At 37.0% G+C, this 16,881-nt stretch overlaps 1 protein-coding gene across 1 annotated transcript; it reads right to left on the bottom strand.

The window, feature by feature from the left end:
• Positions 1-852: 852 nt before the first annotated feature.
• Positions 853-2,165, bottom strand: LOC138168407 (olfactory receptor 4F15-like). Its single transcript, XM_069097434.1, has one exon. It carries the CDS (start codon positions 1,831-1,833, stop codon positions 853-855), a length of 981 nt encoding a protein of 326 aa, XP_068953535.1. The 5' UTR covers positions 1,834-2,165.
• Positions 2,166-16,881: the final 14,716 nt, after the last annotated feature.

Raw genomic sequence — 16,881 nt, 5'->3', positions numbered from 1 at the left:
TGGACAAATCCCGGAATCAAAAAAGCATCAAACTAGAAACAATTAAACATGCATACATACATACATATAAAACATCTATAACATTTGGTCTAGGAGTTTTATACTATACAAAGCTTTCATTAAGCTCTCCTCTAACAACACATCAACCTTTTGTAACATTTGAGATTAGCAATTACTCTTCAAGGAATAGGCTTAGAAAGTTTCAAGGATGTTCTGAGTCACACAGCCAATGTGTCTAAGGAAGGACTTGAAGTAAGGTCTTCATGACTGAGGTCACCTCTCTACACTCTATATCATTCTCCAACTCATGTAATTAACTATTATGTATAGATTAAATTTAGTGAGTTCTGATAAGGTTTACAGAGAGAGTTTGTCTCACAGAATTTTCAGATAAGAATAGGAGGTATCATTAAATCCTTTGTGATTGACAAGGTAATCCTACTCCTGAGAACAAGATAATTGCCTAGGAGGGTCCTGTGATAATCAATAGGCAATCTATGAATTTGCATATAAACTTATAAGTAAAACAATATGGTTTACTTTCTTCTTTTAAAGTATATTTTTCTCTTACAGATTTGAATATAATTAATTATAAAAAGGTACATCTTAAAACCATAACCAAAATAGAATTGTCTAGCCAAAAGAAATCAACAGTACTTTGGGGTTTTTTTTGTTTCTTATTTAACAGATGCGGCAGGAGTCAATGTGCCTTTTTGCCCATGGAAGTAGTCTTTATATCAATGTAAAGAACACTAAAATGGAGTATGTTGTCATCTTTAGTCCCAGATTGGAATGTCATCATCTACATGCTACATGGCGGTCAGTTAAATACTCTGTTACTCTTAGAGTTAGTTATAAAATTTTCCTGGAACTTCCTAGTTGATTGATAAGCCTCTGCATGGCAACTTTCATCTCTTTGTTCCTGAGTGTGTATATAGAAGGATTTAGGACAGGGGTGATAATGAAATCAAGAATAAAAAGAAATTTATCCACTGACATTGTGGGGAATGGCCACACATAGACAAAGATACATGGACCAAAAAACAAGACCACCACAGTGATGTGAGCTGACAAAGTAGAGAGAGCCTTGGACAAACCATTTGATGAGTGCTTCTGAACAGTGAACAAGATATATATGTAGGAGACGATCAACAGGAATAAGGTGCCTATGGAAATGAAACCACTGTTAGCAGTGACCATGAACTCCAATTTGTAGGTATCTGCACAGGCCAATCTGATAAAGCGAGGAAGATCACAATAAAAACTGTCTATTTCATTAGGGCCACAGAAAGGCAAGTTTACCACAAAAGCCAACTGGGTCAGTGCATGTATGAGGCCAATGACCCAAGAACCCACTAGGAGCAAAGTACACATTCTTGGATTCATAATGGTCAGATAGTGAAGAGGCTTACATATGGCAACATATCTGTCAAATGCCATGGAAATTAGCAGCACCATTTCAGTTCCTCCAAAGATATGAATGAAGAATATCTGCATAAGGCAACCCAGGAATGATATAGCTTTGTGCTCAAAAAAAAGGTCATAAATCATCTTGGGAACAGAAACAGAAGAAAGGCACAGGTCTATAAGAGAGAGATTAGACAACAAAAGATACATGGGAGAATGTAAGTGAGGGTCAAAGATTACTGTGAACATAATGAGGAAGTTTCCTAGAACAATGGCCACATAGAACACAAAGGAGAATACCAGCAGAAAAAGTTGCATAGCCCATGAACTGGAGATCCCCAGGAACACAAATTCATATACCATGGAATGATTTGCTTCATTCATTGACCTGAATATGATGTTGCCTGAAAAGAAAGAATGCATCATATTTCTAAATTCTAATATCAAAAGAAGGTCTTCTTGATGATTTTACTCATTTAAAGCTTGGAAGATATATATTTTATATGTACTGGAGAAAAAAAATGATTTCAATTAATTCTGTATTTAGACATCAATACATCCCAAAAGAACTTCCAAAATCACCTTGCCTTTGAGACCTCAGAAATAACTTTATTTTATAGTCACTTAACCCAAGGCTTTATGGATTTCTATCCTACCACCACCTGAAACAGTTCTTTGCCCTACTCCTGACTCAAAGCCGCTTTCTTCCTTTTAGTGGTTGTTCATTTGTTCAATTGTATCCAACTGTTCATGACTCCATGGACTTGTCGATGGCATTTTCTTGGCAAAGATGCTGGAGTAGTTTGCCAGTTCCTTCTCCAATTATCCCCATTTTGAGAGTGAGCAAAACAGTCAAATAGAGGGTAAGTGGCTTCCCCCAGCTAGCATCTGAGGTCAAATTTGAACTCAGATCTTCCTGACTCCAGACATGGTGCTCTATAGACTGCACCACCTAACTTTCTTCCTAGCTCTCCATTTTCACCACTTAATCATATTCTCTACCCTAACACCCAACACTAACTGGATAAGGGAACCACAAGGGGCAGGTCTTCCAATTGAGGAGTAAAGGTAGGCTCATCATTAGAGGAATTAAGAGGGAATCCTTATGTGAGAGCATCATTCCTGCTGGCATTAGTGTGGTCTTGACATAACCGTGAAGGAATTAGGAAAAAGGTACCAATTCCAAGGATGCAACAAGAAACAGGACGGAGCATGGATCTTCAAAGATTATGAGTGGTTATTGCTGCACCCACAAGTAAGTAGGCAAATGCATTGGACAGGAATACAGTTAAAATACAGCTGAGTATAGTTCTGTAATAAACACACCTGCAAACTTTGAAACAACACAGGAAATGGAGCTCCATTGATATGAAAATGACTAAGCAAGCTATCAAAGCAACCCTAAAGATATAAAAAGTTCCCAACAAGGAACTCACCTGTGAAACACGTAATACCTTGGATATTCTTCTCTCTTTTTCCAACAACCTTCCAGCCCTATGCTCTCAGAAATATGTCCAAACCAATAAACCAGACTATCCCTATACCAGGAAAACCCCAACTGCAGCACAGAATGTTTGCACTTTCCTTCCAAGATACCACACAGAGTACCATGCTGAAAACAGGGATCTTTGGATATCACCCATACTTCAAAATGCCCTATATGGATATTCCTCCTAAACTCTCTTATCCTTGTTTGTTGCTGGTAAATGTTTAACAATCAGCTTTCCAAAAAAATGCATGCAGGATATCCTTTGAAGTTTAATCTCATTATTAACATTTTCTCCATCACTTTCTTAAGATTAGGCAATCAATAAACAATAAATAAATCCCTGATTTGTAGTGTTTCTTGATTTCTAATGTGTAAATACACTGGAAATTTAGCAATAAGTTTTTATCAGTTTGTACTGACTCTAACACATCACTACCCCTTGATCTATTAGGAATTTTTAACAAATTAAATGGTTCTGACATGTACCAAGATCTTTTCTGAGATGCCAATGAATGAAGTTTGAAAACAATGTTTTGTTTCATTCAAGGTCATTATTTTTAATCACTAGGAAGTGATTTATGTTGAATGACAAGGTATTAATGAGTCTCTTGACCTTTAACCTTTTCTCCTACTGTCCTCTTCATGAACCACACACTTCAGTCTTACTGTTTTACTCATTGTTTCCCAGACTTGCTTCATTCTATTTACTCAAACCATTCTGCTTGCCTGAATCTCCTCTCCCCTATTCTCTTCCTATCCAAATCCTACCTATCTCTCAAAGACTAACTCAAATTCTTCATGAAGCCTTCCCTGATGAACCCAGATCTCAGTGAATTCTCTCTCTTTTGAGTTCCCATTGTATTTAATGTCTGAGTCACTAATTTAGTGCATCAAAGATGCTAGACCATATCATTTTGTGTATGCATAGACTGCTTTTCTAAATGTTATAATATCTTTGCAGTCAAGATCATGCCTCTTTCATTCTCTCAATCATCTGAGCCTTTATCACTTTGATATGCCTGCAGTAAATGTTTAATAAATATTAATGGACAATATTTTCATAAATCAATTGATACAAAGAAAAGAAGGGGAAATGGAAGTAACAGGGAAAGTAAAAAAGTAAGAGGAAACTAAAGAAAAAATTATGGGAAAAGGACTTTGATAAGATAAAGGAGAGAAAATGTTTTGTGACCAAAGGAGATAATATTTATAAAGTGCTTTTTATAGTGCCTGGCACATACTATATACTTATACAGTAGTGGAACTTAAATGCTTATTTCCTTCCTCTTAAAATTATTAGTTAAAATTGAAACACAGACAGGATATAGGACTCTATTAAAACTGAAAGTTTTATCAAAGGGATTATTTTTATTCCTCATGGCTGGCTGTACCATAACTTACGTCCAAATAAAAAGGTGCAACTAAAGCTCTATATAGGTCAGCAATCCACGATAATCATCTGAAGGGATTAAGTATTACAACAGAAGACTGGTAGGGCATTTAGTTTACCCAGGACAATGGACTGAATAAATCCCTCATGTTCTACCCAATGCACAGTGACTACAATAGAATGTCTAGCCCCTATTTATCTTTTGTAGGATCTTCTGCTTTAAATCACCTCCTTGTACCAGGTCTGGCTATACCAATCGGGGTCTGAGAACTTTAGCAATAAATGCAATGTGACAGAATCTCAAGTTTGGTTGGAACCTCAGCAGTCATCCAGCTCTACCTACACCACACAAGAATCATTTTGTCAGAATTCTCTCAAGCTTTCATGCTTCCACCAATTGAGCAATCCCATGGACAAAGACCCTATTATTTTCTAGGGCATCACATTCCAAGTAGGGGCAGTTTTGTTAGGACCTTCAACAAATAACCCACTCCTCTTAGTTCTAACATCTGAGACTATATTTATGTCTATAGATATAGATATATAACAACTCTACAAATATTTGAAGACTTCTATCAAGTCTTTTTCTCCTTCAGCCTAGAATTTATCTCTTCCTTCAACTGACCTTCACATCACATCATTTTAAGTCCCCTTACCATCTTGAATGCCTCCCACTGGATGATCTCTCGCTCATCAAAATTCATGCTAGAATATGGCACTCAAAATTGGATGTTATTTTTCAGATGTAATCATACTGGGTAAAAGGATCATCACTATCCTCATTGAGGACCCTGTGTTTCTCCTAACTTAAAAGGCTAACTTTTTTCGTAGTCTTGTTACACAATTCATTCCTATTGAGTTAAGCATCCACTAAAACTTTGTGCTCCTTTTTCATAGGATGTGTTACCTAGCCACAACTTTTCCCTACTTCCTCCAATCTGAAATCTTACAATCAAATTTTGACTCCAAATATAGGAATTAATATGTAACCCTATTTAATTGTATTTTATTAGAGTATCATTTTTAGCCAGTTGAGGCCTTTTTGGATCCCATAAGTATAATTCAATGTGATAACTATCGCTCATAATTTTGTGTGCACTGCAAATTTGATAATTATGGCAGAATGTTTCAGAAAAAGATCTCTCCAGAGTTAGATTTCAGAAAACCGATTTTGAATTATACATTTTTCTAATGCAGTGGTATGGATCTAATATGGAATTACGACTTTTCTAGTGTATTTTTACCTTTATCATGTCCTCTTTTCAAATATCCATTTCTCAACTATTCCTAAACTGTGGGTTACTCTCATAAATCTCTATTTTCTATTGTCACATAAGTTTCTACCTCTGGCTCTATCTTGGTGCCAATTGTTCCTCTCTGTATTAGGTCAGACTGTGTCTACACATACAAAAGTATTTTATCTGTTTAAATTAAGCTGAACAATAAATGAGACATAAAGTGACTACTAAATAGTTATTTTACTTAACTGTCTTGTCTCTTATTTGATGAAAAAAATTTATAATCACAGTCATAATCCCTCATTCTGCCATCACTTAACCATTCTCCAGTTGATTATAATGACTTTCCAGCCAGGTGTTGACACCACTGCCTTGACAGTTAACTTCCACATAAAATACATGTACATACTTTTCTCTGAAGTCTCCTCTCCAGAAAATAAAATCCCTTTCCTAGGATCTGATTTTCCACATTCTTCCTCTCCTGGATAATAATGATCTTTAGCTATTTACATGTCTTTATCTTATTACCAAACTAAATTTGCATGTTATCAGTTCTATGACTCAGCTCCTAGAAAAATGTAAATTCCAGTGTCATTTTTCTTTTCACATGCCACAGAGAAATCTACTGAACTTAAAACTCCAGGCAAAAACAAATTTTTCTCCAATCCAGAATAAATACTGTTCATACCCCCATCCCAAACCTATCAGGAGGCCCTAGACAGGCTAAATTCTTATAGGTTATAGGAGTTTGATTGAGGTAGGGTATTGATTCAATTTGAGGTTGTCTGCAAGATAGGTATGGTTAAAATTAAGTACATCCTAGTTTAAATAAAATCTAGAAAAAGACCTCAGATTCCATCTTCCTCTATCATTGGATTGTTGTTGAAAGAGGAAAATTAACCCATAAGCCTTGCTGTCCTCCAAATCTCCAAGGGCAGATTGGTTTGCAGGACACTCTAAAATGCTATAGGTTATAGAACTGGTAACCCACAGTCATCCTTTTCCCTACCAAGGTAATCCTGAGACCCCTGAATCTTCTAAACCTTCCTGAAATCAAAGGGTTAATTCTAATTATGCATTTGGAGTCACTGCACCAAATACAGCATTCTAGCATAGACCTCTCCTGTCCTTAGGGGAAAGAAGCTCTACTGTAGTCTCTTTCCATAAACCCAACTTTAAATTCATCTTTCCTACCTACCTATTTGGAAGAAGGGCAAAGTATAACAATGTCTTCACAGATTTCTGAAGCATTTTTAAAGATATGAGCAGTGCTTGGAAGAGGCTAAAAAGATTAAGTACAACTCCCACACTGATATCAGCTCAGTGATCAATTGATGCATCCCTGGGCTCAATGGCCACCATGGGGATACTCTCTCTGTGAAACTTTGTATTTTCCCAGAACTACTAAAGTAAACTTTGAAAGTTAGGACCCATTCTAGACTGGTATCCCAAGGAGAACACTAATTTAAAAAAAGACAGTCTCCTATGCCCAAAATATTTATAGCAGCATTTTTGTGGCAACAAAAAAAAAACAAACCTGGAAATAATGAATTTGGGAATGATTAAGTAAATTGTGGCATCTGAATACACTGGTATATTACTGTGCTCTAAGAAATTATCTACATGATGAATAAAGAATGGAAAGACAAAATTAATGTTGAGTGAAGCGAGCAGAAGCAATAAAACCATATGCACAATGAATAAAACAATTTAAATGGAAAACTGACAAAATAATAGGAAGTGAAAGTTTAAAAACTACAAAGATAAATCATGGCCCCAAAGAAGAGACCTGGGGTAGGGAGGAGAGGAAAGGGTAGAAAATTTGAAACTCAAGGGATTGTGGAACTGAATCTTATAAACTAAAAGTAAACAAAAAATTAATAAAGACAAAAGAATTAAATTAAAAAAGAAAAAAAAAGAAGAGACCACTCCTTTGTAGAGGTAGGAGGTCACAGGAACATTACATCCATTTTCAGAAATTTTTTATATTGATCATTTTTTTTATTCTTTCTAGTTTTCTTTTTTCTATTTTTTTTTTCTTTCATGGAAAAATTCTCTGAGAGGGAAAGATGGATAATCTAAGTCATATCTATCAATCTTCTACATACCAGACACTGCTAAACCCTAAGGATACAATAAAAGATAAAAGACAGTCCCTGCTTTCAAGTATCTTGCTTGCAAACAACTATGTAGAACAATATATAAAGAAGATAAATTGGGGAAATTTTCATAGAGAAGGCATTTAGAGGAATAAGAAAAGTATATTTGCATAAGATGGAACTTTAGCTGAGACTTGAAGAAAACCAGAGAAGCTAGAAGGCAGAGATGAGGAAATAGAGAGTTTCTGGCATGAAGGACAACTAGTGAAAATACTCAGAATCAGAAGATGAAATGTCTTGTGCAAGAAACAGCAAGGAGGCCGACACTGGTGAGGTATGAAGTGTAAGTAGTTTGGAAAGGTAGGAAGGAGCTAGGTGGGGGTGGGGAAAGAATGCTTCATAAGCACAATAGAACATTTTCTATTTGATCCTGGAAGCAATAGGGATCCACTGGAGTTGATTGCATGGGGTGGGAAGGATGTGACATGGTCAGACTGGCACATTAAGATCATTTTGACAGCTGAGTGGAAGATGGACTAGACTGAAAACATAATTAAAGCAGGGGTATCACAATGGTCCAGGAGTGAGATGATGAGGGCCTCAACCAGGGTGATGACTATGTCAGAAGAGAGAGAAGGGCAATGGCATATGAGAAGCAGAAACAACAAGACTTAGTAATCAACTGGATAAAAGGATTTAAGAATAACACCTAGGCTACAAACCCATAACCAGAAGAGTGGTACCCTCTTTTTAAAAAGTCAATAAAAATGTATTTGAGAAAAGAAAATATGGTCCATTGAACTCATAAAAAATGACACACACCCTACCTCTCACTTGCATATGGCATATCACATTGAAAGCATCTCATTTTGTGGTAGTAAAGAACTGGAAAGAAAATAGATGTCCATAGATTGGGGGATGGCTGAACAAATTATTAAAATGAATGTGATAGAATATCATTGTGCCATAAGAAGCAATGAACATGAGGAATTGAATGAAACAAAAATGTAAATGGAATGGGGAATAATTTTGGAAATGAGCAGAAAAGGTAGAATAATATACACATTGACTGAAATAATGTATTTTAAAAGAGTAGCAAATGATGTCAAGCATTGAGCGATTGTAAGAACTAGCTCAGGTATCAGAGAAGAAAGGAGGAAATATAGCTCTCTTTCTGTTCAGTTGGGATTGGGGAAAATGAGTAAGGAATGTGATATACATTGTCATGTGCAGTCACTCAGATAGTTTTGTCTAAATTTTTTTTTACTATTATTATAGGGGAATTTTGATTGGGTGGCATATAGTAGAATCAGAACTAATTTTGATATGAAAATGATAGTTATCTAAAAACAAAATATTCTATTTTAGAAAGGAAAAATATGACCTGGAAATAAAGGGGAGGGTATAGAATATTAATGTCTGCATATAGAGTGCTGGAGAATCAGACAGTAAGATAGAGTAAGGGAGTAGGGACCTGGATTCAAATTCTCACTCTCCACTAATTCACTAAGCCACCAAAGTAAGTTGAAAGACCTGTGTTCAAACCAGGCGCTTAAACTTTTTAGCTATGTGATTTTATTCATCTCATTTAACTTTTCTGGGCTTCAACATCCTATCTATGATATTTTCTGCCATTCTTTTTCTTCTTACCTACCTTGCCATAAGAGATACCCAGAATCATATACAACAAAAAGTCTTCATCAATCATCTTCCATCATCTTTTGACTCAAACTCACAAAGTTAAACCACACAGCCTAATCCTGCTTTGGGGTCATTCAAATCCTCATAAAAAGGTATTGAGTTTGGGGTGGCCAGTTGGTGCAGCGAGTAAGAGTGCCAGCCCCAGAGTCAGGAGACCTGGGATCCAATCCGGGCTCAGATATCTAGCACCACACTCAGAAATAACTGGCCTTGTAACCTTGAGCAAGTTACTTAACCCCAATTGCTAAAAAAAATTTTTAGGGGGCGGAGCCAAGATGGCAGAGTAGAAGCACGACCTTCCCGCGGCTCCAGCTTCCACCTTCCCCAAATCATGTAAAAAGGGGACTCTAAACAAACTGGAGCTGCAGAACCCACAAAATGACACAGAGAAGCTAACCTCCAGCTGAGGACAGTCCAGCAGGCCGGCAGGAATCAGCCAGCGCAGAACTCTGGGAGCCAAGCCCAGCACCACGCCAAGGCTTTAGCCCCAGGGCAGGCCTGACCAGCTGCCTGCCAGAGAGACTCCAGATCAGCAGCAGTTGTGGCCCTTTCCAGATTTATCAATACATAGATGTGAAGGACAAGGTGAGAGGCCAGTGCAGTCTGGACTTTGGGACCCAGTAAGTGGGAGTGCATGGCTTTTACCCCTGGGGCGAGAAACCGCTGAGACACCAGCACAGCAAGCCAGTGCCACGTGGTGGCTTCAGCTCCTGGCCTGCAGAGTGTAGGGGGACCAAGCACCAGTCTGAGGGGTAATCGCTCTTGCTTTAACCTGCTTGGATCTGGAATGCAGTCTAGGGTGGAGGTCCTGGGGTGTGTGTCCAACTTGCCAGAGCGTGTGGAGACCTCAGAGATGGCACCCATCTAATACCTCCGGCAGCTGAGAAAACCCCAGCGTTTGGGAGGAAAACTCCCCTGTCTGGTGGCAGAGTCTTACTGTGGCAAAAATCCCATAAATCAAGGAATTGAGTGGCAAAATGAGCAGGCAAAGGAAACAAAGCAGACAGAAGATTCCAACATTATACTCCTATTTTGGGGACAAGAAGGAGCAAGGCATGGAACAGGAGGAAAACAGTGAAGTCAGAACTCCTGCACCAAAATCTTCAAAGGAAAATACAAGCTGGTTACAGGCCATAGAGGACCTTAAGAAGCAGATAAGAGAGGGGGCAGCCAAGTAGCACAGCAAGTAAGAGCACCGGCTCCAGTGTCAGGATGACCTGGATCAAATCTGGGCTCAGATACTCAGCACCACACCCAGAAATAACTGGCCATGTAACCTTGAGCAAGTTACTTAACCCCAATTGCTTTAAAAAAAAAAAAAGCAGATAAGAGAAGTGGAGGAAAAATTGGGAAGAGAAATGAGAACAATGCAAGAAAATTATGAAATGAGAGTCAACAGCCTGACTGAAGAAAATAATACCTTAAAAAACAGACTGACTCAAATGGCAAAGGAGGCTCAAAAAGGCAATGAGGAGAAGAATGCCTTAAAAAGTTGAATTTGCCAGATGGAAAAAGAATCTCAAAAGCTCAATGAGGAGAATCATTGCTTCAGAATTAGATGGGAGCAAATGGAAGCTAATGACTTTATGAGAAATCAAGATGTTGTTTAATAGATCCAAACAAATGAAAGAATAGAAGGCAATGTGAAATATCTCATGGGAAAAACCACTGACCTAGAAAATAGATCCAGGAGAGATAACTTAAAAATTTTTGGACTACCTGAAAGCCATGACCAAAGTAAGAACCTAGAAAGCATCCTCCAGGAAGTTCTCAAAGAAAACTGCCCTGATGTTTTAGTACCAGAAGGCAAAATAGAGATTGAAAGAATCCACCGATCACCTCCTGAAAAAGATCCCAAAAAGAAAACTCCTAGGAATATTATAGCCAGGTTCCAGAATTCCCAGATTAAGGAGAGAATATTACAAGCAGCCAGGAACAAGCAATTTGAATTATTGTGGAAACACAATCAGAATAACCCAGGATCTGGCAGCTTCTACACTGAGGGATCAAAGGGCTTGGAATGTGATATTCCAAAGGTCAAGGGAGCTGGGACTAAAACTAAGAGTCACCTACCCAGAAAAACTGAGTATTATGTTTCAGGGGAAAATATGGTCATTCAGTGGAATAGAGGACTTTCAAACATTCTTGCTGAAAAAACCAGAGTTGAATAGAAAATTTGACATTCAGATACAAGAAGCAAGAGAAGCATGAGAAGGTAAACAGGGAAAAGAAATCATAAGGAACTTATCAAAACTGAACTATTAACATTCCTACATGGAAAAACAATAATTGTAATTTATGAAACTTTTCTCAGTAGTTGAAGGGATTAGAAATATAAATATATATGTCTATATATGAGGGTATATGGGCATATGAATACATATGTGAATGTGTGTATATATGTTTACAGGTATACATAGATAGAGGGCACAGGACCAATTTAACAGGAAGGGATGATACTTAAAAGGTGAAATTAAGAGGTGAGAGGAATATAATGAGAGGAGATGGGGAGAGACAGATTGGGGCAAACTATCTCATACAGAAGAGGCAAAGGAAAATGGTTACAATGGAGGGGAAGAATAAGAAGGCAAAAGGGAATGGGTCAACCTTATTCCCATTGAATCTGGCTTGAGGAGGGAGTGAAATACACACTAAATAGGGGATCTCACCCTCCAGGAGAATAGGGGGGAAGGGGATGAGAGGGGGGATGATGGAAGGGAGAGCAGGCTTGTGGGGAAGGAAGTTGGAAGCACCCACTTCTGAAAAGGGACAGGATCAAAGTAGAGAAGAGAACAAGTGGGAGGTGGGATAGGAGGGAGGGAAATATAGTCAGTCTTTTACAATATATCTACTATGTTATTGTTTTGAATTAGCCGCACATGTACAACCTATACTGAACTGCTTGTCTTCCCAGTGGGGGTGGGTGGCAGGGGGGGGAAGGGAATGAATCTGGAATTGAAAGTTTTAAAATAAAATATTCAAATATATATGTGTGTGTGTGTGTGTATACATACTATTATTAATACCATCTTACATGTAATTAAGAAATAAGATATACAGGCACTGAGGCATCGAGATCTACTGGAAAAGTCAAAACGGGTATGGGAGAAAATATAGGAGAGAGCAGATTGGAGGTGGGGATATCCTGTGGGACTGCTGTTTTGGGGGGATGGGTGGGGGAAAAACAGGGAGAAAATTTGTAACTCAAAATCTGGCGGAAACGAATGATGTAAATCAGAAGTTAATAAACCATTAAAAAAAACAAATATACTCAAAAAAAATTTTTAAAGGTATTGAGTTCGTGGATATGTCTATAAAATCATACAAAGATATAGAGCTGTAAGGAACCTTAAAGATCATCAAAACTGACCACCTAATTTTATAGAAGAGGAAGCAAAGACTCAGAAGAGTTAAATGACCACAGTCACTTAGCATATGACAGAAGAGAAATTTGAACATAGGTCATATGACTTCAAATGTGGACCATGCTGCCTTGGCAACAGAGAAGATGTTTTGACTACTAGGATGAGAGGCCAGTCTGTGATAAATTCTGAAATAGAAATTTTTCTTTAACATCTCTTTTTTCTGATCTTCACTGCTGCTCCCCCCAAACTCCAATCACCCTATTCGTTAATGTTGCCCCTTGGACATTCAGGGATGCCTATTATTATAACCTCTCTATATCTGTCCTCCCTAGCCTAATTCTACTAAAAGAACAACCTGGTTTAGGGAAAAGAGCACTAAATTTCAAACCAGAGGAACTTGGTTTAGATTTCTAGCTCTATTACTGAATAGCTATATGATCAAAAAGTAAGTCACTTATCATCTCTGGACTTCAGATTCCTCAATTATAAAAGGAGAGAGGTTGGATTAGACAAACTATAAGGTATCTTCCATTTCTAACTTTATGATTCTATAATCCTATGTCTTTACCTAATCTTTACCAAACTTCCCACATAAAGACATATATGGAGAAAAGGAATCATCAAAACTTTGTAAACATGAGTTCTCCAGCACTTGAACTGCTTTGTGCCTATTGTAGCAGCTACAACATAAATCAACTAATCATATTCTTCCAGATTCTCTCCCTTTTACACAAACTTGTGTGATCTAATTCAACAAACACATTGGAAATCATGACCAAGAGACCGGAAAAGAGGCTAAGGTTTTCTTGTTTGTTTGTTTTTTTCCCCAGATGCTTTAGTCTGATACACTGGAGGCTGCTTCACATGATTAAAAGAGCATGTTAATGAGAATAAAGTTCTTATCTCAATTTTACTACTTATTAGTTCTAAGGCTTTGGGAAACTCATTCTCTCTAGTTTCAGTTACCACCTATAAACTAAGAAAGTGGACTTGACTAACTAAATTACTTTTAAGCTCTAATAGTCTATGATCCTATGAATTTTCCTCCAAAAGTTTCCTTTACATTTGCTGGCAACCAGATTTGAGTCAGAGAAAGAATTCTTACTTCAAACTAGGTTAAATACTTAGCCAAATGCAGTGAATCTGGCCAATTGAGAGCACTGCTTGTGCCCTCATTAGTTCAGAATGAGTTTCAATGACTTTGGAGAATAAAACATGAAGCTGGGGTAAAAATGGTACCTTCACTGAACAAATTAATTTAATCTAAATCAATTAAGACTTCAGGATAGAACAATATTTTTTAGGAACTTCACGGTTATGATTTGAGGGGAACACAAATAGAGTCACTGCTTTAGAAAGGGGCTTTATAACCAATATTTGTGAAGGCGAACTTAAACATTAAGCTGTCAGTATTTTGAATATATTTAGAAATACATAGAGATAGAGATAGATGATATTAGATATATGAAAGATTGTAGGGGAAAGGTCTGGTGAGGAGCAAAGGAGTCTTACAAGATATGACAGAAAGAAACATAAAGTAATTATCCAGGAGCTTAAGGATACACAAATTGTCTCAGTCACTTTATATTGGAGTCCCAGTGTGAGATCACTAAACATGGAGTTGGGAGTTTTGTATTACCAGGTCCTAAGGCTACCATTTACGCCGTGCGTGTGTATGTGTGTGTGTGTGTGTGTGTGTGTGTGTGATAACGTTTTTGCAAGGGCTTTTTTTCGATTGAAAACCTATATGTGTGTATGTGTATACACATATATGGAAAGAGGGAAAGAAAGGGAATCTTTCATTTGGAGGTAAGAAACAGAGGGAAAGAAGGAAGATTTGGGTTAATTAAAAAAATAAAATTTAATATTAAAAAAGAAAAGAATTTAAAGATTTTTGCTGACTCCAAGATTATTATAGATCAATAATCTGTCATAGCTGTCAAAAAACTAATGAAATCAGGATATATTAATAACATAATAACGTATAAAACAAAAGGGATGATTGCCCTGAATGTGCATGCTCTGACTACATCTAAAATACTTTATTCTGTTTCTCTTTTTTTTATTAGTATTTTAAGAGAAACATTGACAAGTTGAAGCACTTTTACAGGAAGGTGAGCAGAAGTCTGAAAGTCCTGTCATATGAAAAATAATTGATGAAATTTAGGATTTTAGTCAGAAGAAAAGAAATCTTTGACAGAAATCACATTAGCTATCTTCAGATATTTAGAGGATTGTCACTCAATTTTTTTTACTTATTCCATGTAGCTCCAGAGTACAAAACTGGAATCAAATAGTATATCTTATGGAGTTAGAGGAAGACAGGTTGCAGTTCAGTTTAAGTAAGAACTTTCTCATAACTCAACTATTCAAAAATTGTGTATTCTCCCTTGTGAAGTAATTCATATTTCCAGGAGTGTTTAATAAAATTATTGATGATCAGAGAGAAAGACAGATAAAAATGAGAGAGATAAAAATAGAGATAGAGATATATATTGTATAATGGGGGAGCTAGGTGGTACAGTGGGTAGAGTAACCTCATTTGTGATTTTCTTGGCAAAGATGCTGGAGGGCTTTGCCATTTCCTTCTCCAGTTCATTTTAAGGATGAAGGAGAGTGAGTGTAAATAGCAATTGTTTCTGTTCTGGCCAAAAACTCTTGAGGGTCTTCTCCCAGATCGATTAATTTATGGAGGCAAATTAAGCCATCTTTTACCTCAACTCCTATATTCTTTAATTACTGAATGGGTGTTGCCTCAGATAAGCAGAGACATGGAAAAGACCTTAGCTTAAAAGGACCAAGGTTTCCTACTGCATCCAGATCTATGTCTTAACATTGGATTCCAATGACTCTGGAGGAAAGAGTGAGGCTGATGACTTTGCACAACTCTGACTCACTTAAATCCAACTAACTTACAAGTCAAGACATCACCCTCCTGATGTCATCAGTCCTCTTTGAGAACAACGATCAAACAACAATGAACAATAGGAAATTTATGGGGTGAGTGATTTGCCCAGGGTCACACAGCTAGTAAGTGTCTGAGGCCAGATTAGAATTCAGGGAGATGAGTCTTCCTGAATCTAGGTTCAGTACTCTATTCTCTCTCTCTCTCTCTCTCTCTCTCTCTCTCTCTCTCTCTCTCTCTCTCTCTCTCTCCCTCTCTCCATATGTGTGTATGTACATCTATTTATATAAATAATCACATATATGAATCCATACATTTAGATGTATAGAAAAGAGAGCCTGGGTAAGGGCAGTGCCTGATACACTTGAATTCAAATTTTCTATCTATCTATGTATCTATCTATCTATCTATCTATCTATCTAACTATCTATCTATCTATCTATCTATCTATCTACCTACTGGAAAAAAAATTAATGCAAGTTGGGCAGGGGCTGCTTTCCTGGCCCAGGATATTTCTCTGTGTGGTGATTTTATCAATCAACCTGAATTCACACGGAAGGTGGAGTTTCTCAAAGTAGTAACTGCTACAATTACATTCATGATTCCTAATACTGTAGCTCCTGAACCCTCAATGATGTGCTACCAATGAACAAATCAGGCAGATGACAGAAATACATTTTTAACAAAAAGCATTTACTCAAAATTCAAAGCAAGAATACTAATTACTCAAGATCATACCCACAAATTTGCTACTGACTGATCAACAAGATCTTAATTTAATAAATGCTTTTTGATAGATTGTTTGATTCTTAAGGATACAGGGTGTTTTTAAGTATTTTTTATTTACCAGTAGGTTAAAAAACAATGGTTTTTCTTATGCTTTCTCTTCTTGATCAGTTCTACAGATGAATTGTTTTCTTCTTATGAGATGTTTCACTTTCTCTTCTATTTTTTTCATTCTTTATATTTTGTTTTATTTCTTGGTTTCTTATAACTTCACAGGCTTCCCCTTGCCCAATTCTAATTTTCAAGGATTCATTTTTTTCTTTGAGATTCTGGACCTCCTTTTCTAGTTGGTTGACATCTTATTTTTCTTGGGTTGTTGTTTTTTTATTTTTTTCTCAATCTCTCTCATTTGCTTTTTTAAGACTTTTTAAAGTTTTTCTATGAATTCTTTTTGGGCAAGTGATCATTTAACATTACTCTTGTTTTTTTGTTTCAATATCCTCCTCTGAAGATGAACCCTGGTCTTCTCCATTCCCATAGTAACTCTCTAAGTTTGGGTCC

This window comes from Petaurus breviceps, unplaced genomic scaffold, assembly GCF_028583685.1.
Source record: "Petaurus breviceps papuanus isolate PSGF00001 unplaced genomic scaffold, PetGlider_PUasm1.0 37, whole genome shotgun sequence".
Taxonomy (NCBI): Eukaryota; Metazoa; Chordata; class Mammalia; order Diprotodontia; family Petauridae; genus Petaurus; species Petaurus breviceps.
Note: the sequence above shows the minus strand (reverse complement) of the source record. Positions and strands in the feature narration are given on the sequence as shown.